The following is a 26,383-nucleotide window of genomic DNA, read 5'->3' on the forward strand; positions in this document are numbered from 1 at the left end:
TGTGAAGTTCTTTGTGAGTTTTGTTCTGGCAGAGGATTGGCAATTTTGCACAGCCAGGAGGCAGACTTCATCCTGAAGGGATATGATGATGATGTGGTTTAACGTCACAAACTCCCCCCTACCAGAAGGCTAGGATGGTGCCCCTCACAGAGGGCTTTGTATCTTGAAGGGAATTTTTGTTAATCTTGTTGGCCTTCAGTTTGGAGTCAATCTCCTCAATTGCCTATTCTTAACCAGAACAAAATACATAGTCGTTACTGAGAGGACTAGACTTGCCAAAGAGTACTCTGAAGGACCAGGATCTGGCCATAGTTGAATGAATGGTAAAAGATATGGAGGTATTTAGGTACTGTGGATGGCTTGCAAAAGCAACAAAAGTGGTATTTTATGGTACTATGCATTGCTCCTTGTAAGGGGGAAAAAGCCTTGGTATATGTATATATGCATTGCTCCTCTTAAACCTTAATTATATGTGATTTCAGGAGCTGTCACCAAAAGATACAAGCAATGGCCATGCTGGAGACCATAAAGGCATCACCAAGAGGATCAATGGTGTTATCAGCCACAAAGATGCCATTGTTGCCAGAAAGGAATCTCATGCTATGGACAATGGAACTGCTGTCTCCAGGAAAGAAGAAGGAGAGGGGAAAATTCGCACCCGGGCACAGGCCAAACGAGAGAGAAATGTGAGGAAAGAAACCTAATGATGTAGCTCAGGTGCTGGATGATCACAACTCAGCAGGTGAAACTGTGCCATGCATTGGTTGTAGGCATTTCTTTTTCATGTTTTGTTTTGTGCTCAGTTATGATGCCTTTTATTATTGTGAGGATGTTATTTAAAGTGCACACTTTTTGAAAAATTTATTACAAGTATATACAGTCTTTTTGTGATTGTGATGTGGATTAAGATTATAATCATTCTCAAGTACAAGCAGGTTTCATATTGATGTCATGAATTTTGAACAGGTAAGGCCTCACATTTTTAATGCATAGTCCTTTCATGTGTATGTTATGTATGGTCATTTTATATTAATTTGGTATACATTGTCAGTCATAACATAATAGAGGTGAATCTTGTCATAATGTTGTTTAGAATAAAAGCTAGCCCTACATGATAGAGACTTGTTAAATCCATAGGAATTTTTTTAATTCATTCATGTATAACTTATGCTCACTGACATTACATGAATCTTGTTTATTAAGTTTCTGTACCATATGATTTGATAATTTTGTAGGTTTCAAGCACATTGAAAGCATTTTAATATTCCTTTTATCTGCCCTTTATTGTATTGCTGTTTTGTGGCTCGAATATACATTGCAATCACTATCACTGTTGACCCCTGTTGCATTTTCAGAAAGTTTTCAAAGATTTGTAGGATTAGGTTTGCATCAGACCAGACCAGACTGGGTGGGAATGGTAAGCCTATATAGATGGAATTGTATTTGTAATAAGTTGAGGAAGTGACCTGATGGTCAGTAATTGTGTAGTATCTAGATTTTGACATGAATGCCATAGTGCATTCTGCGCAGTAATTCCTTCAATGGCTGAGGCATAGGACCCATTGGCCTCGGCCTCATTATGATCTTAGGCCTCCCAGTGCAAAGGGAGCTCATTTTGTGGAATTGGGGATTCTTAATTGTGGCTAGGTTTTGACTGTGTATTATTAATTTGGTCTAGCTTAATGGTTTAACTAGGTCATATGTAATTTCAGTGGGTTTTTATCTTGAATAATATTTTTATGCAGCAGGTGTTATAAGAATATTATACATTTGAATCCATAAATGATGTAGTAAATTATTATTTATTTACTTGTTTAGTTATTTTTTTTATGAAAATTATACTCTAGTGCCAAAACTTGTTAAACACATAATACCACTGCATACCCTCCAGTCACCCTGGCTTTTGCATTAAGAATACCCAGTCACTTCCTTAGTGACATCTTTAGAGAAACCTTTAGATGTATCACCATACTGTAAGGGAATGTTTTGACTATGTGGCCAGTTAACATGACTCATTTTGAGGAACCAAACCCTCAAAAGACACCAACATATTCACCAAGTGCACTTCCTGCTATACTTGAAAGGGGTCTTTTGAGGCAAATTAAAACAACAAAAACAAAAGCATTCAGATATGCATTGGCACATCAGTGGGACAGTGAAAGTTAGTTATATGGTTGAATGATGCCAGTCCTATAATTAAATGTTAAGGTTGGGTTAACCTAAGTATTATTTAAAAAAAAACATGAAGAGTGAAAAATACTTAAGTCACCATGGTTTTGAATTCTTTGTGTATTCTGCTGGTTATGCAGTCATTGATCAGGCAGTCCATTTGTGCATAGATAATGTTGTTTTCATAACAGTTTAAATCTGAGAATGATATGTGGTGAAGTGATGTATATAAGTCAGGAATGATAATGATCTGATATGTAAATGTTTAAAGGGTCCTTGTATCACTGCTGTGGCTTACAGAAGCATAGGATTGTTAGTCCTTTGAGTCTGTCTCCTGCTTTCAGCCAGCTTTAGTTGAATCCTTGAGTGAAGTCCAAGGGTTCCTTGAGACTTCACTCAAAGGCTCAGGTGATGCTAAAGAGCTGCAAGTTCCGATAGTCCAAGTAGGAACATGACCCTGACCAAAGAACCACTGCCTACTTTTGTATGAAATCCTTCATTTGCTTAGTTCTTTTGCTTGTATCTTGACAATGTGTTTGTTTCTTTTTTCATTTTGGGAAGCCTAATAGGCAGGTGATACAGTCTGATGTGGAGGTGGATGGGGATAGTTTGGAGTACAGGCATATTTCACTGTTGTCATCACATAACACTCAGGATTTACTTGTATGGGTAAATCCATTGTTGCCCTCAGTTTTGGTGACTGGAAACCCACAGCAGCTAACAGTTTTCCTTGGGTCCTCTTATTGATGTCCAGGAAGAAACCTTAGTGTGGAACTGTTTCTGTCACCAGCTGAAAGTAGTAGGAAGGGAGCATTTGTCAGTTGTCAACTCTGTTTGTATTTAAAAGTGGAGGAAATACAAACTTGATTGATTGATTAAGTGTCAGTCCATTGGAACTGCGTCTCTAAATGAATTTGAGGAAGTTGACTGGGATTGAAGATGGGTAGTAGGGAGGTTACTCTCTTAGATGCCCTTCTTGCAGGACCAACTCGTGCATGTACCTGTCATCAGTCCCAACAGTGTGTCCTAGCAGTACAACACATGACATGTGCCCACATTGCCAGTATTATTCACATGCAATCACAGAAATCTTCACAGACTGCATAGCTCTTGTGGTACTCAGACATGAATGTGATATGTCTGGAATGGAGGACTTAAGACAGGAATCCATAAGGACAATTGTTTGTCCCCATTACTTGGGTGTTGTAACTCGGCAATACTGAGGGCAGTTCAACAACAAAAACATGGAGGTGGATTAAGTGCAGGGTCTAAGTCAGGCAGCTTAAAATGGTTGATTGATTTATGAAATTTTTGACTTGAAGGCCAAGTGCCAGAGCCAGTAGGCCATTCAGCACCAGCTTAAAAAGGGTTATGACTCAAACATGCAGCTAATATTTCTAGAGATTTTCTGAATTAATAAAGTAGAATGAAGTAGTCTGTAGACTATATCAATACATGAATATATGACAATTTAACTACAAAATTGCTCTCAAGTACAAGAAGTACACATTCCTGTTTTTTCAGAGAATGAATGCTGGGTGCCCCAACACAAAGAGTGCTTTGGTCATCCTCAGCTGACTTATGCCTATAGTTAGACCTGCCCCTGATCCATCGTAGAAATTGTGTCAACTTTGTTATGTCTGACTACACAGTCTATCATAGCATAGTGCAATATGTCTTTATCCTTACCATTGGCTGGATTAGCTGTCTTTTTTTTTTTTAATGAAAGACGATAGTAAGTTTTTATTATGTTATTATGTATATATATTTTTTTATCATTTTCCTAAACCCTTTAAGCATCAAGTGGCAGGATAACATACTAGTAGAGTGGGTTTGCACTGCTGAGCAGCACTCATGTAGACCCCAAGCTAATTAAAATATGTGCACCATTTCCTGGGTAATGAGTGTTCCTCATGCTAAATATAGCCTAAGTGCATCATTCTCAGTACTTGCACACCTCAGTAATCAATCGTTAGGGATGGAAAGTGGATGTAAAAATTAACTTTGAAATTTCAATGTTATTTTAATTTTTTAGTTGTTCCATATAATATATTTCCTACTTTATTTAGTTAAATGGAAACATTTTTATATGATAAGGTCAGGCATGAAATAATCTAAAACTTTATTAACCGAGTTTTTGTGTAAAACATACTTGAAATTTCAATGTTGTTTTTAACATTTGTATGGTGTACCACAGGAAAGTAATTGTGACATATAGGGGTTAATCTGACCAAAGGTTATTGAAGTGTGAATTAGCCTCCACCTGTATGCCTGATTTGTAGGAAATATTGTCAGATTTCATCACTGCCAGTTGACCTTCATGTTAAACTTCTGCTCTTTCCCTTTGACACTCTTTTGAAGATGAACTTTTTGGGCTGTGTGCAAAAGGGGCCAAGGTCCAGAAAAGTAATTTTTGAAAGAGTGTCAGTAATGTACATTAAAGTGATCAACAGGCCATTCTCCTTTAGTGTTAGGATGGGTACTCAGTGTCACTGTAGAATTAATAATCCTTTTTCCTTTTGTAAAACAAAAAAGAACAATTTCAATAGGATTGTTTGAATGGCTCTTTTTTGCTCTTGGGCCAGTTTCAAAAGTGAGAGGATTTGTGTACTTTGCTCAGTATAACCACTTTCATTTGACATTCCATTAGTTGTTCATAACTTGGTAGGATTACAAGTGTTTGAATAAAGTGTTAGGAATTCATGTATGTATATTTGTTTGTTATACAGTTTGATCTGAATGAAAAACAGGTACATTTATGTCCAAGAGGGGACTATGACTAATTATGGTTTCATCCATCAATATTGTGTGTACATGTTTTTGTGCCGTAGTTTATTTTTAATGTTATTTATTCACTTGTATTTTTTCCTCCACAATATGTAACCAACTAATCACTGAATAAGCCTTGATCTTAAGTTTCTAAGCACTTCATAGTTTAGATGTGTCGTCAAGAATAATTTCAAATGGTATTTAATAGATCATGAAGCTGCTGGATTAATTTAATTAGAAATGGTTGATTAACATGTACATTGGCATTTGAAATTAGCAATGCAGGCCTCTGAATTGGTTCAGGCAAATGTTATAATTAAGTAGTTAATTGTGCTAGAGGATTATCATGTAATCATTCCATAACTAGAAAGCATTTTTTCAAGATTATAGTTGCCACATCAGTTCATGATCTACTTCTGCTGAACAAAATTTGTAGTAGAAAGAAGTGGATGGAGTGAGCAGGAAGACTGAGAATAAGATGAATGGGGTGAGAAAGAAACTGGAAATGTGTGTAATGTGTCAAAATGAGAAAAAAAAATGAGTGCAAAGGATTGGAGTGGAGAGAGGAAGATTGTGAATGGATGAGGGAATAATGTGGTCAGAAGTGATCTTCTCCTTTGCTTCATAAATCATTTTTGGGTGGATGAGGAAGGGAGTTGCCATACAGTGAAGCAGTAGGGGTGAACCAGCTGTGGTGATCAGGCCTTGCTGCAATAGTTTTGACCCAAGCAGTATGGTGGAGGGACAGGGCAACCCTCCATTCCCACATTGTTGAGATGGGAATTAGAGAAGTGTTGACAAGAGAAGTGGTACACAATTTTTTTTTTCTTATATTGGTGGGATGGCAAGAGGAATATTTATCAATAAGGAAAGAAGTAGAACTGAAAGAATGTTAAGGAAATAATACAAACAGTAATGGCCAATCAGGAAGGCATGCATGAAGAAATAGAGGAAAAGTTTTTAGGTTAGGTGGATATATTCTGGGTCAAAAGCACTGCAGCAAGACACAGCACATCCACACCAAGGCCGCTTTACTTAATCAGCAACCCCCTCTCAGTCCCCTCATGCAGAAAAAGAGAAGACTGGGGGAAATCCCTTTGGGCTGCATCAAAATATTATTCACACCATGCCCCACCTCCTTTTCCTGATGCTGTGATGCAAGGAAGGGAGGAGGTGAGGGATGGAGGGGTTAGGGAGTGGTTATGTGTGAATGATGTTTTGATACAGCTTGAAAGGATTTCTTCTCATCTTATTCTGTATGAGGGGATGGAGAGGGGGGTCCCAATTAAATGAAGCAGCCTTGCTGTGGATGTGCTGTGTCTTGCTGCATTGCTTCTGACCCAGGGCAGTGGGTGGGATACATGGATGACCCTTCATCCATGAGGAGCTAAAATGAGAGGGAGGAAAGGGTGGTGAATGGAGTGGGTATATACCTTTTGACTTGGCTATTTCCCTCATAAGGGAGTAAAAGCCCTTGTGTATAGATAAATAGATATGTTCTAGGATGTGCAAGACAAATAAAAAGTGAAATTCAGATCATGAAGCATGGTGAATGACTTAAGAATAAGACATGGAAACTAGCAAGTGTAGACAAACTCGAGAATGTTAATGGTAAGAAGGGATGCCATAGAGGAAAGAAGATGAGGGTTGGTAAAAGCTAAGGAAAAAAAAAGAGAAATGAATAGAAATCAGAATTTTAATGGTGTGATAGATCAGAGATTGAGGTGGTGGTTAAAAAAGAAAAGAAAAAAATTGTTTAAGGTAAAGGAAAAGATAAAGGACTAAACATTATGCAAATATAGCCAGATTGTTATCAGCCAAATTAGAAGTAGGACGACTAAAGGTGAAAGGGCGAGACATAATTTGCTTTGCAAAAATGAAGCTTAACCCCTTCAATACGATGACGCCTACGTAGGCGTCATGAGGAGCAAGTGGGTATGCGAGGATGCCGATGTCGGCATCTTGATTTTATATATTGTAGTTGTACCTGCGTGACCCCATACTCTGTAAACTGGCTTCATCATATTTTCTATGGTTATCAAAATTCATGGGTGAAAGAGAACGAGCAATACAGCGGTAACTTTATTTTTTATAATGCGAATATTATGACGCAACACCGCACGTCTGGCAGCTAATGCTGCCCGCGAGATTTTGGCCCGTATTGAAGGGGTTAACCACTTCAATAAGAGTCAAATATTTGCATGCACATCAGGTTGCCTGATGTATGATGATGCATCACAATACGAGCATTACAAGATATTAAGTTACTGCTCTCATACATGTTCTCTTTCACCCTGAATAAATATAATGTCACAGAAAATATGATCAAACCTGTTCACAGAATATGGGGGTCAGCTACAGTTACAAAATAAATATAATCAGGAAGCTGATGCTGGCATTCTTGTATACTCCACTTGCTGCTCATGATGCATGCATAGGCATCATTGTATTCGAGAGGTTAATGGCATTATGATCTGGTGGGCGAGGGAACGTATAGCATATGCAAGAGGAATAGATGAAAAATGAGAATGGTGTGATGATGGTAAAAAGAAATATCAAGTTAGAAGCAAAAATGGGAGAAAGGATGATTTAGGAAATGAATATAAAAATTACAAATTAAGTGGATGGAGAAAGGGATGTTGCAGTGGTATACATCCCTGTAAACCCAAGAGCATGGTATGATGGAGATTACAAAGATTTAATAACAAATGCTGTTGAGCAACTGGAAAGGTTAATTGACGAAAGTGAGAAATTAACTCATGGGCAGCTGTAATTGTGGAGAGGCAGTATGGTTGTGTGTGTGTTCAGCAAATATCTCGTAGATACATGATTCTAAATATGCAGAAAACCACCAAGGAAAATAATATATTATAGACCGAGCACTTTCGTCTATGAAAACATTTTCAAGATGTCTTGTGCTCGGTCCATTATTTTCCTTGGTGATATTCTGCACACACACACACAAACAAACAAACAAACAAACAAACAAACAAAAAATGCTGTGATGGTTTGGGCATATAAAAATTTCGTGAGTGGAGGAAGATGGGGAGGGGGGAGAGTTGTCATCTAAGGAACCATTTGGGGTAAACTGGCTTTGGTTGTCAGGCTGTGCTGTGGAAGCACCATCCTGTATGACCCCTAATGTAGTGTTAGTGGGCACAGGGATGACTCTTTATCCATGAGGTGTGAAGGTGGGAGGTACAGCAAATGGGTTTTTGGATGGATGTAGGGTAGGTGCAGGATGGGTGTATGCTTCAATTTTGTCACCATCTTATAAAGAGGAAAAGGCCTTTTGGATTGTATGTGTGAATGTGCATGGTTGGGTGTGTGGGTAGGTGTGGTTCCACACACGTGCACATGTGTTCATATATATATAAATATATATATATAGTGACATACAGTTTCCTCCATTTAAATTCCATGTAAAGTGGCAGCTGTCATGATAAAGGAAATAATGGTTTCACACTGACTGAAAATCAATTTTGGTAGTGATGACAAGGGCCATGATACCAAAAGACTTGCATTATTTATGTGGTAACACAAATCACTTCATACTGGTGTTCACTGAATGATATTGTATGACTTCCTAAGGTGCAGTAATCTCAATATGTACACAACTTGTGGTGGAATTTAAAAAGTACTGTATGACCCCACTATATTTCCTTTATAGTACATGAATTGAATAGACAGTTAAATACAGTCACCCACACGTGTTCCTGTTCAACTTTTCATTCAAAAGACAGGAGCAGCATTAGGTGTGTACATGTGCATATTTATCTAATTGTAGTATATGGGGTTAGTTTTATGATTGGTTATTAAAAAAAAACAGCACTGTACAGTTCTATAGGCTCCTCCAGTGAGTACTAACACCTGTGTAATTGATCTCCTTTGCCATTCCTCTGGCATTGCTATGCTGAGTCCATCAATGTGATTTGCCATCTCTGGGCCAGGAATCAGTAATTCTAAACCTTCTGAACTTTTCAAAATTGATGAGATAACTGACAGTTTTTTGGTCCAGAGGAATGGAAGCAAGTACATCATAACTAATTCTATTGGTGCCAGTAACAACAATAAAGTTACCCAAAAACAAATGTATCATGTGGTGGGTACTGAATGAACAGAGCCAAGCTTGTAGTAGAGCATCTCCAAGTTCATATGCCTTGCAAAGGAGCATATACTATAAGAGATGTTCTTCAACTTCACTAGCATCGTATGCTCACCAGTAACTCCTATAACAATGTGCTGTAGATAGCTAGTTATGCCTGCAGCTACTCCTGTGAAGTAATCCCCTTTGTTGCAGCCCAACCAGTAGTTGGTGTATCCCTCACTACTGATTTCACCACTGTCTGGTCTGCTTACCTCAAAGCCACTGTACTCATTCTAAGCCTCCTATGCCCTGTCAATAAAAAAAGTTAGTTGATTGTCCTTGGAGAGGGAAAGAATGTCCCAGGCACCCATGTGGAGAGCCTGCCAGAGATTCAAGCTGTACCTAGCTGGGCATGCCCATGGCCCATTTGCACCACCCCGATGTCCTGTATAGCATATTTGATGGATTTGACTTGCAGATAGCCCATCCCTAGAGGCCTGTACACATGATGGAACATTGCTTGGTGGGTGTTGTCCATCTATTGGGTAAAGGCTATATTGTTATTGTACACATGGGTGGTGGTTGGTCAACAGTAACACACGGGGATCGGCAGCTAGCAGTGGTCAGCAGCCCCAAATACCAGGCAGTCTGATGTGGGTGAAGTACAGGCATGGGTAATCCAATAATTTGCCTGAGTGACGGCATTTAATGAGTGCCTGTCGGGCAATGCTCGGTCGTGTGTACAGGCCTTAACACAGATGCCAAAAATCATGAGGAAATTTAAATATAAAAAACTGAAATTGTTTATATAGAAAAAAATATATACAAAATATGTGACTGGAGGCAAGTGTTGAATAGAATTATCAGTATATAAAGTGCAAAGTATTGGAGATGAACAAAGCACAGAGGCCAGTGATCTGTCGATTAAGAAAGGAGACTAATACAAGAGCGAGAGGATAATTTGGGAGTTTTGATCATGGATAATTTGTTGCTACACAAACATCAACAAAACTGGACAAGATTTAATGAAAACTAAAGTGGCTTTTCACTACACGGATGAAGAGATAATGAAAAAGCTTATATAGCCTAATTTGCTGCAGATTGGAATTTGCAGTGGTTGTCTGGTCTTTGTACAAAATTTATATAAATGATATCGAGAAAATACAAAGAGCAGCAACAGCATTGATCCCAAAGCCAGTAGTTAAACCACATAATGAAGAATTAGACAGATCTGGCATCATTGAAAGGAAGTAGAGAGAGACATAATCAGTGTTGAGGTTATTGAAGGTAAAAAACAAAACTGACACTTATTTTAGAACAGTAGGGTGCCACAAGTTCATGGAAACAAATTGAAAGACTACATACTTCAAGGATAACAAAAAACAGCTTTGCAGTAGTCTATAAATCCATAAGAGAGTTCTGATTGAGAAAAAAAGTTGGGGTTCTGTGAGTGTGGCTTCTTTCCTGTGTTATAATAAGGTAAATACAGTTGTATATATATACTGCAATAGAAAAAAAATCACAGGTGCAATGTAAGTGTAGGTTGGGTCTACCTATTCATTTTGACTGAAGTGCAATGAAGCCATATTCATGAATTGCCCACCGGCTGCACCTACAAGGAGTGGAGGGTGACTATGTGTAGTACAGTATTGACTTGAAGTGGCCAAAGATATGAGAAGGGTACCGAGAAGTCCTTCAAGATTCTCCAGATTTATAATGTAAGTTGCACTTGCACTTTCAATGGGGAGGTTATTTACAGAAAATAAGAACCTGTGCAGGTTAAGTTTACCATAATTTTTATTATTTTGCAGCACCAGTAATAATCATTTATATGGTAATGATCCTTCAAGAACGTCACTAGTCCTCCAGTAGTATAGATTTGATAGTGAACCAATCAAAAAATCTCAAATGGGTTTTGGCATGAAGCTTTGAATATTTATTGAAGAAACATAAGAATGTGAAGAAGACATATTTGAGCATAATGAGTAAATGATGTCATCATGTTAACATTAAGGTTTGTTGGGAATATGGACATTCCAGTTTATCAACATTTTCCATAGTGTTTTGTTTATGGTGTATTGTGCATTTGCTTTTTCATATTCATAGTGTGAATGGTTAAATATCCATAGTCATTAAAGGGCTGAGGACCTTGGCATTAAATGTGATATATTGAATGTATATACGAGTATATGAGTTGAGATTAAGATACAATGGACATTTAGGTGATTGTAAAATGTAATAGATAATTTTTGTGATGAGACAAACTAAATGAGATCACTTTTCATGTAAATTTATTCATAGCTCAAATGATTGAAATGAAAAATGGATGATCAGAAAAAAATTAGCGACATTTGTTTTGGCCCTTATATAAGGTTGAAAATATTTTGGTCTAATTAATTCATTACATTAATGTGGAGAGGGTTACTACTAATTTTTAGCTTTGATAACGAGAACTGGAAAAAAGTACTTGTATGCACAATTTTATTTGGAGGGGGCTGAATGACCTTGAACATGAAACTGGATTTTTTTTTTTCTCCTTAAGTGTTGTAAAGGATATTCCTAGGATGTAAATGTATTAGGAATGGTATTGGTAACATTATCTATCATTGTTTTGAGGATAAGGTTGCTGATGTCCAACATTAGTTAATATCTTTTTGACTTAAAAAGAGCAACCTTTAATTAGTAGTAACTAGTATGAAGTTACAGATTTTGTAAAGCAATGGCTGATGGTCATCAAAAATGACCAAGTGGTTGACAATGGCAACAGATTACCATTTTTGCCAATTGCTCATAAATACCAATGGGTTAAGTTGTGGCATTTTTACAAATAAAATCTTAATAAATGAACTACCATTTTGCTAGTAGAAATGTCATCTTCAAATGTGGTTAGCCAGCTTTACCTTTAGATAGATCTGGTAAAAGTATGTGTGAAATATGAAAAAAGCTAGTCAGCGTGTTTCTAGAGTCTCTCTTTAATAACATTGTCTTAAACTGTCCTTATCTCAGTTGATCTTGTATGCATGTTAGTGCAAGCTGCTGGATTACTTCAGTATTGTAAGCTAATGATGAAGGTAATAAATAACTGAACATTTCTTGTAGTTTGTATACCAAATAATTTCCCATCATGGAAGGAATGTTAGATTGCAAGAAAAATCAGAGAAATAATTCACTTTTTATTTGGTTTTCAAAATAGTAAACTTTAGAATGGATAACAGCTTTGTACATCACAGTTACTCACCTACAAAGGGGTAGGAACGGAGCAGAACAATTAGTAAGAAGTTGCATTTTAATAGAAAAGAATGTGAGCATAACTGCAGTAATACTCAATTCAATAACTAGCTACTACAAACCTTTTTCATTTACTATTTATTTCATGGAATCATTGTAATGTTAGCACTACATTTTTATTTGGGATGTAGTATGCTTGAAGTTGGAAGATTGGACGGTGATTGTGTAGTACATCCCCTCCCCCGAACTTTCATGGTGGCAGAAAGAGGACCTGTCTTTGAAGTGTGATTTAAACTGAACTTTTATTAATTTCTGGGAGTGACATGACTTGTGAAAAATAATGACTTGAATTATAGTGTGGTGAGGAAATGGGGAGGAGGGGGGGGGAGATTGAAGGAGTAACTGGCAGGTCAACTCTTGTGGCACTACATTTACCTAATTTTCTCTGTGAAGCATCAGTTCCCCATGAGTAGACTTGGAAAATACTTCAGAAGGGTGACACTTTAGTTCTGCCAGACTATGTCATCCATGTGGCAGACACATCTTTCTAGGTATCTAACATTTGCATGAAGAATTAAATGGACTGATATTACAAACAAAATGACCAGATTACCTGTTTACAGGATTTTTTGTCACCGGTAAGCAGGGTTAAAAAAATATATAGCCACAATTCCTTCAGATGTACAACTGTAGTAGTCACACTGATGTTCACTTAAAAACATGGTCTGAAGTTGAAAGTGTCTAATGCACCAGAAATATCAGAAGAAATCATTGCATGGTGTCACCTATAGTAATAGCCTACATTTTATTGCTCCAGATTTCAGTGCAAGGTATGAATCACTTGTATTCAATTATTGCTTCAGAATATGCCAAACATGTATATTCTACATTGTATATGTTCTGACATAAAAATGATCTTTTGCTTCCCAGTTTTACAATTCGTGTCTTATTGTTTTCACTCCCAACTGCTTAGTTGTGATGTTTTACATTTCATATGCCCCTGAAGAAGTCCATCATCACCAGTCTAGTATTCCCATACATGTAACCAGACTTCACATTTCTTTCCCCTTCACTAACTTGTTTTATTTAAATGAGAACAAGACAGCAATGTTATTGGGGGTTTAAGTAATGGCAGTAGAGCCACATTTATGAGATTGTTGGACTTGGGTATACACAGACTTTTGAAGGGCACTGTTCCTTCACACATAACCACACACATCATACATATCTTTGCATGTGTACAATTATATGTAAACATTTACATATATGTTGGATTTTCAAGTCTTTTAGAACATGTCTTGGAATACTACAATACTTGAAAACTGCTTAAAGCACCATACCTTGTCCACTGTTATGTATAGTTTACTAAGAAGTCAATTACTGGGGAATATAAATTAGATACAAAATAATGGCAAGTTAAACAACAAAATTGCTTTCAATACAAAACACACTAGATGTCATAATTGTTTCACTGAAGTGCAAAATTGCTAAGTACCTACTAACATGGTGACTCAAATCATGTATTCAGTCATGCAGCAGTTTGTCATATTTGTGTATCTACATAGTAAGTTCTGGAACCTTAATTAAGTCCCATGTATTAGGACAAAGCTTCTTAATATAAGTTCTTGCACAAACACAATAAAAAAAAAATTGTAATAAATCTGAACAACTCCCCAGGGAACAAATGGAAGATAACTGTTTAAATTCCAATTTAGGCTCAATTTTACCACGGAAATATTAAAGTACATCAGACTTCATAAGAATAATGGAAGAGAAAGAAGGAATGATGGGTATCTAGAAGTGGTCTTGCATGATGGAAATTAAACAGAACAGTCTACCTGTCATCCATCTTTAAACCCCATCAACACCTTCACCTCCACCTGGATGTGTATCTCAAGGTGTAGCTAACAGTCTCCAGGCTGAGCTCAAGATCTCTATTAACTTCAATTGTATTTCATCCACATTGTTTCATATGAACTGACATCTGGGGACTGCCCCTTTTCCTGCTATTATAAACAGATGGTAACATAAAAAATTTCCATGCTAACAATGCACACAGCAGTAAAAAGTTTCATTCCATTGAGACCTATAGGAGGCCCCAAGGACTATATCAACCACTGAGAAATTGTGGATTTCCAATCAGTGAAAACTGCAACAATATTTAAATTTCAATCTACTGGAGACAATTCAATGATAAAACTTCAATCTAGATTTCTTGTATTTATAAAAATAAAAAGATGACGGTTGTGAAACACTTTGGAAATATTAACATGAGAAATTTTGCAGATATTGAGTAGCTTTGCTTTGCCCAGCCTCATTAGTTATACAAAGGTACATTCTAATCAGACAAAATATATTTCTGAATGACTCATAGTATTTGTTGTGTGTGAAATATTGTACTTCATTTATTAAAGAGGCTTATCCAAAAATGAAGAAAATTGTTGAAAATCGTTTTAAAGCTAACATACTGTGGCAATATTAGATGGTCACTTTGATATGATGAGTAAACTTTAACAAAAACACATTTGAATAAAACTTGGGGCACATCTTACTGAGAAGCATATCATAAAGCAAATGAATTACTTGCACATATCTCTTGGTATTGTAAGGTAGTAGTCTGTTGTTTTGACCAAAACAAATTGGATATAACTGCAACTGTGTTCAATAAATTCATGTTCAGTGTGAGACCTGTATTCAATACCTAGCTTACACTACTTAATCTGGCAAGCAACACTTCAATGTTCCATGCACTAATACCATTTTCTTCACAACCTATCTAAAGAATGTTAACATCTTTATGTGGTTATCCCAGATACTGATGACTGGTGTTTGCATGAGATCCTGCAAAACGGATATCAGAATTAGTCATCTCCCTGCTGACTATCTTTAAAACATGTTAACTTTCTTGCTTCTATTTTGAGGTGCAGCCTCAATGAGTTGACATACAATCTTCCAACTGGGCCCAAGATCTATCTTTACCAACTCTACCTGTATTTCCTTCAGCAACTACTCCCCTTCTACTACTTTCACCCAGTGGACATCAGTCCCAAGATTTCTTCCAAGAGATCTAAGGGAGGGCCCAGGCACCACTGCCAGCTTCTGTATTTATCTCACTGTATTTCCCTAATTGCTGTAGGGATGTGGATCTGCTGTTTGCAAAACTCAAATCAACAATTGACAGACTGTGATTATCCTTGGTCTGTTTGATACCGAGGGAAAATATAATCTTCCTTTTATCATCTTGAGCTCAACTTTGGGAAAACTAGAGGAGACACAACTAGAACAGAAAATGTGGATCCTAATTTTCAAATTCAAAGGATATAAACAAATGCCTTAAGGGTACAAATGGTAAGTGGTGTTTACTGGGAATAACTTAAGAGAAATGAAAACTAAACATAAATCAATTAATAAATGCTTTCCACATATTTCTTCCCTTCCAATACCATCAAACTCAAATGAAACATTCATTGTGTCTATGTTGGTAATTGTCCATTTCTATTGTTCAATATCAAGCTCAAAGATCATGGCATTTGAAAGTTCTAGACTCTTTATCTTATTCTTATTCTTTTTACCCTTCTTTTTGTTCTTTTTCTTATTAGGAGCCAATTCTTTGTTGGTTATATTATTTTTGCTGTTATTATCTGATTGAGTATTATTGTTGTCTGTGTCCGTGGTCTCCTCCTCACATGTAGTGGAGTCAAAAATATCACCCTCTAGATCAATTTCTTTCATTTCTTGCACTATTTCTTCCTCTGCCCCCACCCCTTCATCTTCATCATCATCTTCATCATCACTCTTTTTACTTCCTGTGATTTCCTGGTCACTTTCTGACAATTTCCGCTCCTGTGCCCGTCGCTTTTTTAGGGCCTTGCGTTGGTTCTTTGCACGCTGACCAAGAATAGATGAATTGGAACGGAAGAGCTGTTTTGACACAACCTCACTGAATCTCACAGTTTTCTTAGAACCTGGACTGGAAGATTCATTTCCTTCTTCCTCTTCTTCTTCTTTCTCTAGCACCTCATCCTCCAAGCCTTCAAGGTCAAAGGAGGAGCTATAGGATCCAAAGGACCCAACAGACCCCATACATCCAACATGGGACTCACTTAGTGATCTAGGCCGCCGTTTCAGGATCCCACGGGGCCAAGATCCAGTGGGCCCTCTCCTGTTATCTGAAGAAGTGTCATCATATGGTACATCCACACATTCACTAACTGTGCGTGCTTTAACAAAAGCAGCACGGACGGCAGCAACTGTAGGAATAACTTGGGATATTTCCTTTGGGTTGGAGGGTTTCTGCAAGTCCTTGTCATTCCTTACTATGACATTTGCTTCTACTGCATGATGTTGCAAAATGACCTCCTTTTCCTCACATTTTGGCTCCTCCCCATCCACCTTCTGCACCTGTAAAAGATAACTTCAATTAATATTAACAGTTTTAGGTATATACTTTTTCAATGGAGAGGGGTAAAATAAGGCTATACATAAACAGTACCTTTCACTGTGTAAAGAAAAATAACAGTTCAGATACATACATACATACACCAAGGGCTTTTTTTTTACAAGGAAGGTAGTCAAAGGCATAAATCCACTCCCACCCATTTGATCCCCACATACTCCACTCCCATTCACCACCCTCTCTCCCTCTTGGCTCCTGGATGACTGGTCATCTCTGCATCTTACCCACTGTCCTGTGTCATAAGCAATGCAGCAAGACAAGCACATCCACATCAAGGCCACTTCATCTAATTGGTGACTCCCCTCTCTGTCCCCTCATGCAGAAAAAAAGAAGATGGGGAGAAATCCTTTCGGGCTGAATCAAAATATCATTCACACATCTCCACCTCCCAACCCCCAAAGAGTAGGAAGAGTTTCGGATGTACATATTCCTATGGGAGAGAGTGGGTGAATATCAGATAATTTTCTTTAGTGGAAGGTAAGTTGAGGGAGGAGGATAGATGGAGAAAGAGGAAATGGACACACACAGTATACAAGCATTCATAGATTGGTTGCAAAATAGGACAAGAGAATCATATTTACAATGAAAAGAGAAGTAAAGCATAAGATAAAAGAGGTAAAAGGGAGAACAGATGTGAAATGGAATAAGAGTATGACAGAAAATATTGAAAGTAATAAAAAGATGTTTGGAAGGAAATTAAGAGAGGAAGGGAGAGGTGAATCAAATAGAGAAGTAAAGGTAAAAGGTGCAGATGGAGAAATGATAATGGAAGAGACAGCAGTGACAGGAAGATGGGCAGAGTATTTTAGGGAGTTGCTTAATGGGAAGGAGGATAGGGAGGGAAAGGTAGTTGCAGTGGGAAGCACTAAGAAAATGACAATAATAAGGAAAATGGAGGAAAAATAAGAAAAGATGAGGTGAAAGCAGTTATTAAATGAGAGCAGGTAAGGCACCTGGGTTAGATGGGTGTCATGCAGTGTCTAAAAAAGGGAGGTACAGTGATGGTGGACTGGCTGGTGAGGTTGTTTAATGTTAGTCTAAAAGAGGGTAGAGTACCAGAGAATTGAGTGCCTGTATAATTCTGCTTTACAAGGAAAAGGGGACAAGTGTCAGTGAAGTAGTTTCAGAGGGCTCATTTTGTTGAGTGTAGTTGGGAAGGCTTCTGGGAGAGTTTTGATTGAGAGGATTAAGAGAGGAACAGAGGGAGTAATTGGCAAGAAACAGTGTGGGTTTAGGATATGTAGGGGTTGTGTGGATCAGATTTTTGTGGTAAGGCAGATATGTGAGAAAGCTTTAGGAAAAGGTAAAGATGTTTTTTGGGCCTTTAAGGATTTGGAAAAAGCTTATGACAGGGTAGACAGGAAGTCACTGTGGGAGGCATTGCAGATATACGGGACAGGAGGAAAGCTGTTAAAAGCAGTCAAGAATTTTTATGATAGTAGTAGTGCCTGTGTTAGAATTAAAAATGGAAAGTGGGAGTAGTTTTAGGTAAAGGTGGGATTTTGCCAATGATGTATCATGTCACCATGGCTGTTCAATTTATACATAGATGGGGTGGTGCAAGAGGTAAATGTAAGGGTAATGGGCCAAGGATTGGAGATGGTTAAACAAAATGTTAATGGCACTGCACTTGTAGTAGGATCAGAGAAGGGATTAAGAAAGTTAGTGATGGAGCTTGGTAAGGTGTGTGAAAGAAGAAAGTTGAAGATAAATGTGGATAAAAATAAGGTGATGAGATGTACATGGGGAGGGGATGGCAGTAAATTGAAAGTGAATATTAAGGGAGCCTGAATGAAGTTGATAGCTTTAGACACTTGGGGGCATATGTGGTGGGGCATGATGGAGTGTAGGTGGAGGAAGAATGTAGATTGAGAAAAGCAATTAAATGCCTTGGGGGGATTGAAAAAAAATGTAATGAGAAATAGAAATTTGGGAATGGATGCTAAGGAGATTGTATGAAGGGGTGATTGTTCTGATAGCACTGTATGGGAGAGAAACATGGAACATGAGAAAGAGTTTAAATGTGTTTGAGATGAAATCCCTGAGATGTATGGTAGGGGTTACTAGACTGGATAGAGTGAGAAACAAGGAGGTGAGGAGGAGAGCAGAGGTGGAAAGGGAGTTGGGAGATTGGGTTGATGAAAAAGTATTGGGATGGTCTGGACACTTGGAAAGAATGAGTGACGAAAGATTAGTAATAGAAGTATGAAAGCCAGAGGTGGATGGATGAGGTAAAAGGGGCACTGGGAAAGAGGGGAATGTCTGTTGAAGGAAGGGAGAAGACAGAATCTAGGGGTGAGTGGAGAATGGTCCTGTGTGGATGATGCTGTGATGCATGGGAGTGGGTGGGGGATGGGGGGGTAAGGGAGCATGTGTGAATGATATTTTGATGCAGCCTAAAGGAATTTCTCTCCATCTCTTTTTCTGCATGAAGGGGCAGAGAGGGGGAGGGGTGTCGCTGATTAAATGAAGTGGCCTTGCTGTAGATGCGTTGTGTCGTGTTGCATTGCTTCTGACCCACGGGAGTGGGTGAGATACAGGGGTGACCTGTCATCCAGGAGCCAAGAAAAAATGGAGGGAAGGGTGGTGAATGGGAGTGGATGATGTGGGGGTGAAGTGGGTGGGAGTGGATTTATGCCTTTGATTTTGGCTACCTCCCTTGTAAGGGGGAAAAAGCCCTTGGTACATGTATATAATTTATGGACCAATCTGGTGGTTGATGCTGGTTGCCTGGGAGCTGTGGGTCTCCTGCAAGAGAAATCTAGGGCAATAGATTGATACTACCATAAAAACATGAAGCTTTATGGGAACAGTATTGTATACTGTAAGCTGCCATAAAAACTATATGGGGAATAATTACTTATAAGGCAATAATTCTTAATGTGGTTATTGGATTGTAACTAATTGCAGCCTCAGATGATTTTATTCAGCTTAATGTTAACCCTGAAGATTCTACATGTAATTACATTTAGTCAGTTATGACACAAGAAGGATGGTGGTATTACCTAAAAATATAAAGTACAGCACACTGAAGGGATATTTGTTTTAAACAGATGTAATCATATGAATTCTCATCTTCAAGTAATTTTTTTTTTCACGGCTTAAAACTAATGATACTAAGTGACAACTGCATTGATCTACCTCTTGTACAAGATGTGTTGCCCTTAATACGGGAAGTAAGACAGCAGAGAAGAGAGCCATTACGGGGGTTGCTGCCCCCTGCACCATCCCTCCCATTAGCTCTGCCAACACCATCGCCACTACATACACGCAAACACTACTAGTGGTTATGTGTAGCGATGCAACGGCATGAGCTAACTTGTCCTCTGCCTTGTTTGTACCTGCTGTAAGCTTCTCAATCACTTTCCATTCATTTTCTTGCACTGTCTCATAAGCATACTTCTTTTTAATTGAAGGTGTCAACTTAAGCCACGCAATTTCGCTCTTTGGCTGGCGTTTCCTTAACATAATCTTGTGCCAGTTGAATTCATTCTAGAACTGTCTAGTCCGAAACACCCATAGGACTGAGGCCATGTCCTGACACCACATCACCATGCTGTCATTCCATGACTGTGACAATGGTAGGTCACCATCTTGTCAGCAAAGGAGACTGCAATGCTTGACCATCTAAACTTCATAATGGATTGCACCATGGCAAACGCACTGCGAATGTTCCCATGACGCCATGTGGTCGACGGGATAGTTCAGTATAGCCATCACAATTTATGATCTTCCAATAGTTTACTGGTGCACTGATACTAATTCACAAAAAAAAAAAAAATCTTGCGGATTTTCAACGTTGTGAGATTTTCATAATACCTAAAGGAAGACACAAAAGACTGACGTTACTAACCGCGTTTCCAGAATATTGGTCACGTTCGCGACTCATTGACGCACACACATGTAGCGCTGTAGCACGAAGACGAACGCCTACCTGCTATCAGTCACTGGGTTCGCAAACGACAGTATTATAGTGCGGTTAACAGTAAATCTAACACATACAGGAAGAATTTATTAACAATATGTGTACTAAGGAAGATATCGTATTTACACGAACAAATCTACTTCTTAAGATCAGGAAGCTTAGCATTTTGTTTTACTGATATTTGTTGCGACAGTTTGGCTGTTTTATTCGACTGTGCTGTTGAGCAGCAACACCAAAGAGTCGCGCGGTAACAAGAGAAATTACATTAGGGAAACGAAAACATTATTTATATATATATATTTATATATATATATATTTATATATATATATATATATTTATATATATTCTAACAACCACATTGCACTTCAATTTCACATGCTGGCCTTTGATGGCTTACAATTAAAGTACATTGTGGTTGTTAAAATGTACCTCTAATCACTGGGACCCATTCAGTGTTTTGCACGCACACACACACACACACACACACACACACACACATATATATATATATATATATATGTATATATATATGTATATATATATATATATATATATATATATATATATATATATATATATATATATATATATATATATATACACACAACTATTTCAAAAGGGAAACCAGCTAAGATAAAGGCGGGAAGGTTGGGACTAGAGAGGACAGGACGCAAAGGCACGCAGCATCAGGACTTCATCGACCGACTCCCTCCTCTCCCCTTCTTCCTCTCCCTTCGTCTTCGTCTGCAGTCCTATCCTGCCTCACCCACCCCCCCAGCTCTTAACCTTCCCCACTTCTCCCCCACAGGATCCCTGACTACCTCCTCTTCATAGCACTATTTCGTGTGTTTTGTATATCGGCTGGAGTGCAGACATATGTGTGTGAACATTGCATAATACTGATTACGTACTGCTATAAAGGACAATCGTAATTTCACTCTTGCTTATTCGCTAGTGGTATATTCCTTGCTCTCTATGATTGTGCATTTACCTGATTGTACTATACACTATAAGAGCCATGCTCATCACGTTCCGCCTCTGCTTCCATTGGTAACTTTGGCTTAACTGTCCTGTTTCTTCTTCCATAGTATTTCAGGAATGAACATCTGTATGGAATACTGTATTTCTTAACACCCTTCAAAGACCAGATAGTGCGGTGACTTGGCCACCGCTAAAGGTAGGGTTACACTAGTCGACGAAAAGCTTGTAATCCAACTTTTGCTTTCGTTCATCCTATTATAAGAGGTTACAGGTAAGTCCAGCCTTACCTTGTAGAGAAATTCCCACCAATCACGTAAGAGCTACAGCAAACCCCACCCTCAAACCAGAATGAGGAACTCACTGGCAGAGCCAATGCCTATGCCGCTTTCTCAAATATATTATCATAAGTAACTTTGAACGGCTCGTGAGCACTCTAAAATGCATATTTGGCGATCTCTGCATATCTTACACACACACACATAGATTATTGAGTACTAGGCAGATAATATGTCACCCATAGAAGATGGTACGGTAATTGGAGGACAGACTCAATACGATTATTATTATTTTGTAATATAGCTGAGATGCCTCACAACCCAAAGCGCATATTGTGGTCGTATCTTTTCTATTAGAGCATGGATAACTTCAGTATTCAACCTCATCACGACGTAGATATCAAGCAAATAGTGAAGAGTTTTCGCGCGTAAGAAAAGTTACCAATGTTTACATACAACACTATTCAAACGACTGATTATTGCCACAATATAATTCCATATTTTTTAATTGAAGATAATTTCAAAATATCAAATAATCTATCTCTTATCACTGAACAAGCTGTATATATATATATATATATATATATATATATATATATATATATTATATATATATATATATATATTATATATATATATTTTTTTTTATATCGTATCGTATCGTATATTATCTTTTTTTTTTTTTTTTTTCCTCGGATCTCTTCCGAGGTGTGGACTACAACGGTATTCGTGTTGGGCGTCCCGAGGCTAGGCTTGGATTCCAACCCAAATCCTCTAGCGTTGGACGAAATCCACCCTAGGCTTGGAATCCAACGCATCCATTGACTAGTGTAACAAACTGGCGGTAGCTCTACCGAGTGTAAAGTGCTGAGTACTGGCAATACCTATTCATGACATCTTCCTCTTCGTTCTTTAACATAGCTGCCAGGTGAATTGAGGCTGCCTGTATAACTATGCCTGTATAACTATGTGTACCAATGCGTCTGCAGGCTCCAACCATTGACGGGAGCTCTGGCATGGTACTGCATTCACAAACAATTTGATCATCTTAGGCCTCCCTTGCTAGTTGTTGGGGGCAAAGTTTGTGGAGTTGCTTGAGTGCACGGTTTCTTCTGCAGCTAAATCTTGTCCTCTATAAGAGGATAAGGTCGCCATCTTCATCTACAAAGAACTACCAAAAGTATCTACTTTGCCTAATATTACACAGGGTTGGAGCTATGGCTCCCGTCTCCTTGCCTAAATTAGTTTATGTTGTTGATCTGGATTATATTCCCATTCAACTTGTTCTACAAATCTACGCATCTTTTAACAATCTTGTTTTTTTTTTATTAGTTTTGTTTATATTCTTTTATTGTTATTTTGTTTTGTCTCTCCTCGTATTCATTTTAGATTTGGGCCTTGGTTGTTGCCCCTTGTGTTTCATTTTTCTAATATTTTATTTTGGTTTTGTGACCACACCACTGCTCTCTCCGTGTGTGTGTGAGTCACCATGGTCTTGGATCACGTGTTGGGCTCGCGATCGAGATATTTCCTTCCCGGAAGAGAGCTCAGAGCTCATATATGACCGATCTATGCCTGTGTGTGTGTACGAGAGAGAGAGACGAGAGGAGCGGAGAGAACAAACTTCCCACAGTGTACGTACAAAATCGCTCCCTTTGACGAAACAAAACAAAGAGTCTCCCACTGCAGTCCCAGGCAGCCAACCTGCCAACAACGGTCGCGGAGGAGAAGCACCATGAAGCAGATGGCCGTTGCGGGCGACCGTTCTCCTTTAAGTCACGCAGCTGATCTTAGCACGTCAAAGTAGATACCCGTACCTTCAAAGTACTCACATTCACACGTTAAAGGACACCATAAGGACAAAATGCCACTGCTTTCTTGTTGGAGTGCTCTTACTGTATGATTATCTTACACCACGGGATGTGAAGGTTAAGAAGTTCAGCCACAAGCATGGGTCTCACTGAAGACTTTACCACATGCATACCAAATGCTATCCCACGCAGCCTACATACATTAACCACGCACATCACGCGAGATTTACGCACGACCCATCCATAGCAACAACCAATTGTATACACCTTCACTACACACACACACACACACATACACACGACACGCGTGACTTACTGGTGTAGTGGTATTTTGCATAGTTCCGAAATCGGTCCCCGCCCAGGTTTTGAAAAAACACTGCAAACCGTCAATTTCTCCCTTGAGCAAGAACCTGCTGTGTGTTTGTGTGTGTGTGTGTGTGTAAGGTCACTACGTTAATAATAGATCAGGCCCTATAATCTATTGAGCTCTCATCAGGGTGGGTAATACCTCTCAATCACCAGCCCAGCATGTGATTTGATACCAAGGGTGATCCACACTCACATCAGCAAGCGCCCATAATACAGGCAGGCAGTCACAAAGAAAAACACCCTGAACACCCTAGGTAAAATAAACGACTAAATATAACATTACGAACTAATTCTGAATACAGAGAAATGTTATGGCTTGTTTCTGTAAACTTTAATGTAAAAACTAGGTCGGATGTTGCTCACAACACGCGAGGGGTTGATTAAAAAAAAAAAAAAATCGGAGCAGAACTAAAAAAACGTACATACTAACCTCGATTAACAAAAGCTAAATTCAACTCGCCCGCAAAACCAATTTCATCTCATTATGGTGACTAACGATCTACGGAAGTATCACCCTGCTGTGCGTGAGTACACCTTATTATAACTCCTATACACCTGGTGTCTTCTCTACTACCAAGTATACAACCTAACCTTGTAAACCCAACCATCGCCTCGGACGGAATGACACAGACGCTCTATTCGACGACTACGTGTAGGCTATAGCAGGTAACGACTTTTAGAACCGATCGATGATGGGCCCTCAAGCTTGGGCCGGTGGTCCTCTTCCTCCTCTCTCTTCTCTCTCCTCTTCCAGCCCTCGCTCGAGCCCTCGCTGAAACCATTGTCCCCCACGACCCACAGGCAAGAACCGTATCACGCCATCCTCCTTGTACCAGATTCCCCTCAGACAAATCCCTAAGGGGTCACCTTACACTCGGTAACCTTGAATCCGCTTCTTCGAATGTTTCCCAGCAACTACGGGAACGATGTATACGGATCGCTCGGTTCTCTCCCTCCCCCGAGGTCAGTGGCCTTGCTCCGTCCGTCTCGTCGCGTCGCCGCCAAAGTCTGATCACCCTAGTAGTCGTTGGCATTGCGAAAATTTCCGCTCGTGTATCAAAAGGGTTTTCGTGTCCACTTGTACCATTTGCAACAAGGGGAATTATAAACTACACGCACACATACAATGTGTGTGTATGTATATATATATATATATATATATTTATATACACACACACGCACATCTAGGCATACACCAACTCTTCACCTGCAACACTCACTATTCCCTTTGATCGTATCTTCTTGGAGATGAAAACGCTCATGCCTGCCTTCCGCTCAATGATCAGAAACAAAGCAGCGAGACACAGCACATCTAAAACAGGGCACGGTAGTTGTAGCTGGTTTACCCCTTATTTCATTACACGGCGACCCTCCCTCTTCATCCACTCAAGAAATCCTAGACAAGAAATCCCTTCGGGTCGCGTCATTTTATCATCCATTCACAACCACTACCCAATCATATGTATCCCTTGCCATCTCCCTACCCTGCTAAACAGTCACTAATTTTGTCCATTCCCTGCAACACGTGACTCAAAATACTTAAAACTCTACTTCCTCCAGTCTCTCTCCTTTAAGATTTGTCTCCGATTCACTGCCAACTCTCTCCTTGTGTATCTCGCCCCCATATTTTTGCCTACATATACTTTTAGCTTTCCTTTTTCACATACACATCACTAACTGCCTCAGTCCCCTTCTCTGGCCCTGTCCGAAGCGCAGTGTCATCCGCAAACAACAACTGGCGTACCACAGACTCTTACCGTATCCAGCACTAACCTTACTATCCAACCCATTATAACTGCCAGCTGTGTTCACTTTCAGTGCTCTTTGCATCTTTATTTTTTTTCCTATAACCCTGTAACTTCTCATAATAGTCATTTTCCTAGCATCTATCACTGCCACAATAAATCATTCTCACTTCCACAGATTAAAAAGTCCCGTATATACTCACCTTCCCCTTACTGCCTTTACTTTTATTACCTGTCCGTCTGCACCTTTTATCTTCTCTATACCTGAATTCCCCTTCTTTTTTCACCAAAAACATATTTTTCTTCTTTTCAAAATTCTCTGCCAAAATCCAACCCCACTCATCTGTTCTCCTCTTTGCCACCTTCACATTGGGTTTTGCTTCTCTATTCTTTCTGTATGTCTCATATGCTTCCTAGTTCTACTTTGCAAGCATCCCTCATAATCTCGCATATTTTCTTCTTCCACCACCGCCTTATCCCACTATTCACTTCCTCCTGTCGACTCTCATCACTTCTTGAAATACTCCCATTCTTTTTCTACTTCTGTAACCCATACTCACCACAACC

General features: G+C 38.8%; 2 protein-coding genes across 4 annotated transcripts in view; one reads left to right on the top strand and one right to left on the bottom strand.

Annotated features, from left to right (window-relative positions):
* The window catches only part of LOC143018200 (very long chain fatty acid elongase 4-like), a 36,365-nt gene extending 24,249 nt beyond the window's left edge, over positions 1-12,116 (top strand). For all 3 annotated transcript variants that reach the window (XM_076173391.1, XM_076173393.1, XM_076173392.1), the window contains one exon: positions 483-12,116. In XM_076173391.1, coding sequence (XP_076029506.1) covers positions 483-704 — 222 coding nt within the window. In that variant the 3' untranslated portion in view covers positions 705-12,116. The remainder of the gene's footprint in view (positions 1-482) is intronic.
* Positions 12,117-12,185: 69 nt separating this feature from the next.
* Nop17l (PIH1 domain-containing protein Nop17-like) overlaps positions 12,186-26,383 on the bottom strand; it is an 85,013-nt gene continuing 70,815 nt past the window's right edge. Inside the window, exon 2 of the mRNA XM_076173389.1 lies at positions 12,186-16,654. Coding sequence (XP_076029504.1) covers positions 15,749-16,654 — 906 coding nt within the window. The 3' untranslated portion in view covers positions 12,186-15,748. The remainder of the gene's footprint in view (positions 16,655-26,383) is intronic.

The sequence above is a fragment of the Oratosquilla oratoria genome, chromosome 34 (genome assembly GCF_046742065.1).
Source record: "Oratosquilla oratoria isolate Oo_2021 chromosome 34, ASM4674206v1, whole genome shotgun sequence".
NCBI lineage: Eukaryota > Metazoa > Arthropoda > Malacostraca > Stomatopoda > Squillidae > Oratosquilla > Oratosquilla oratoria.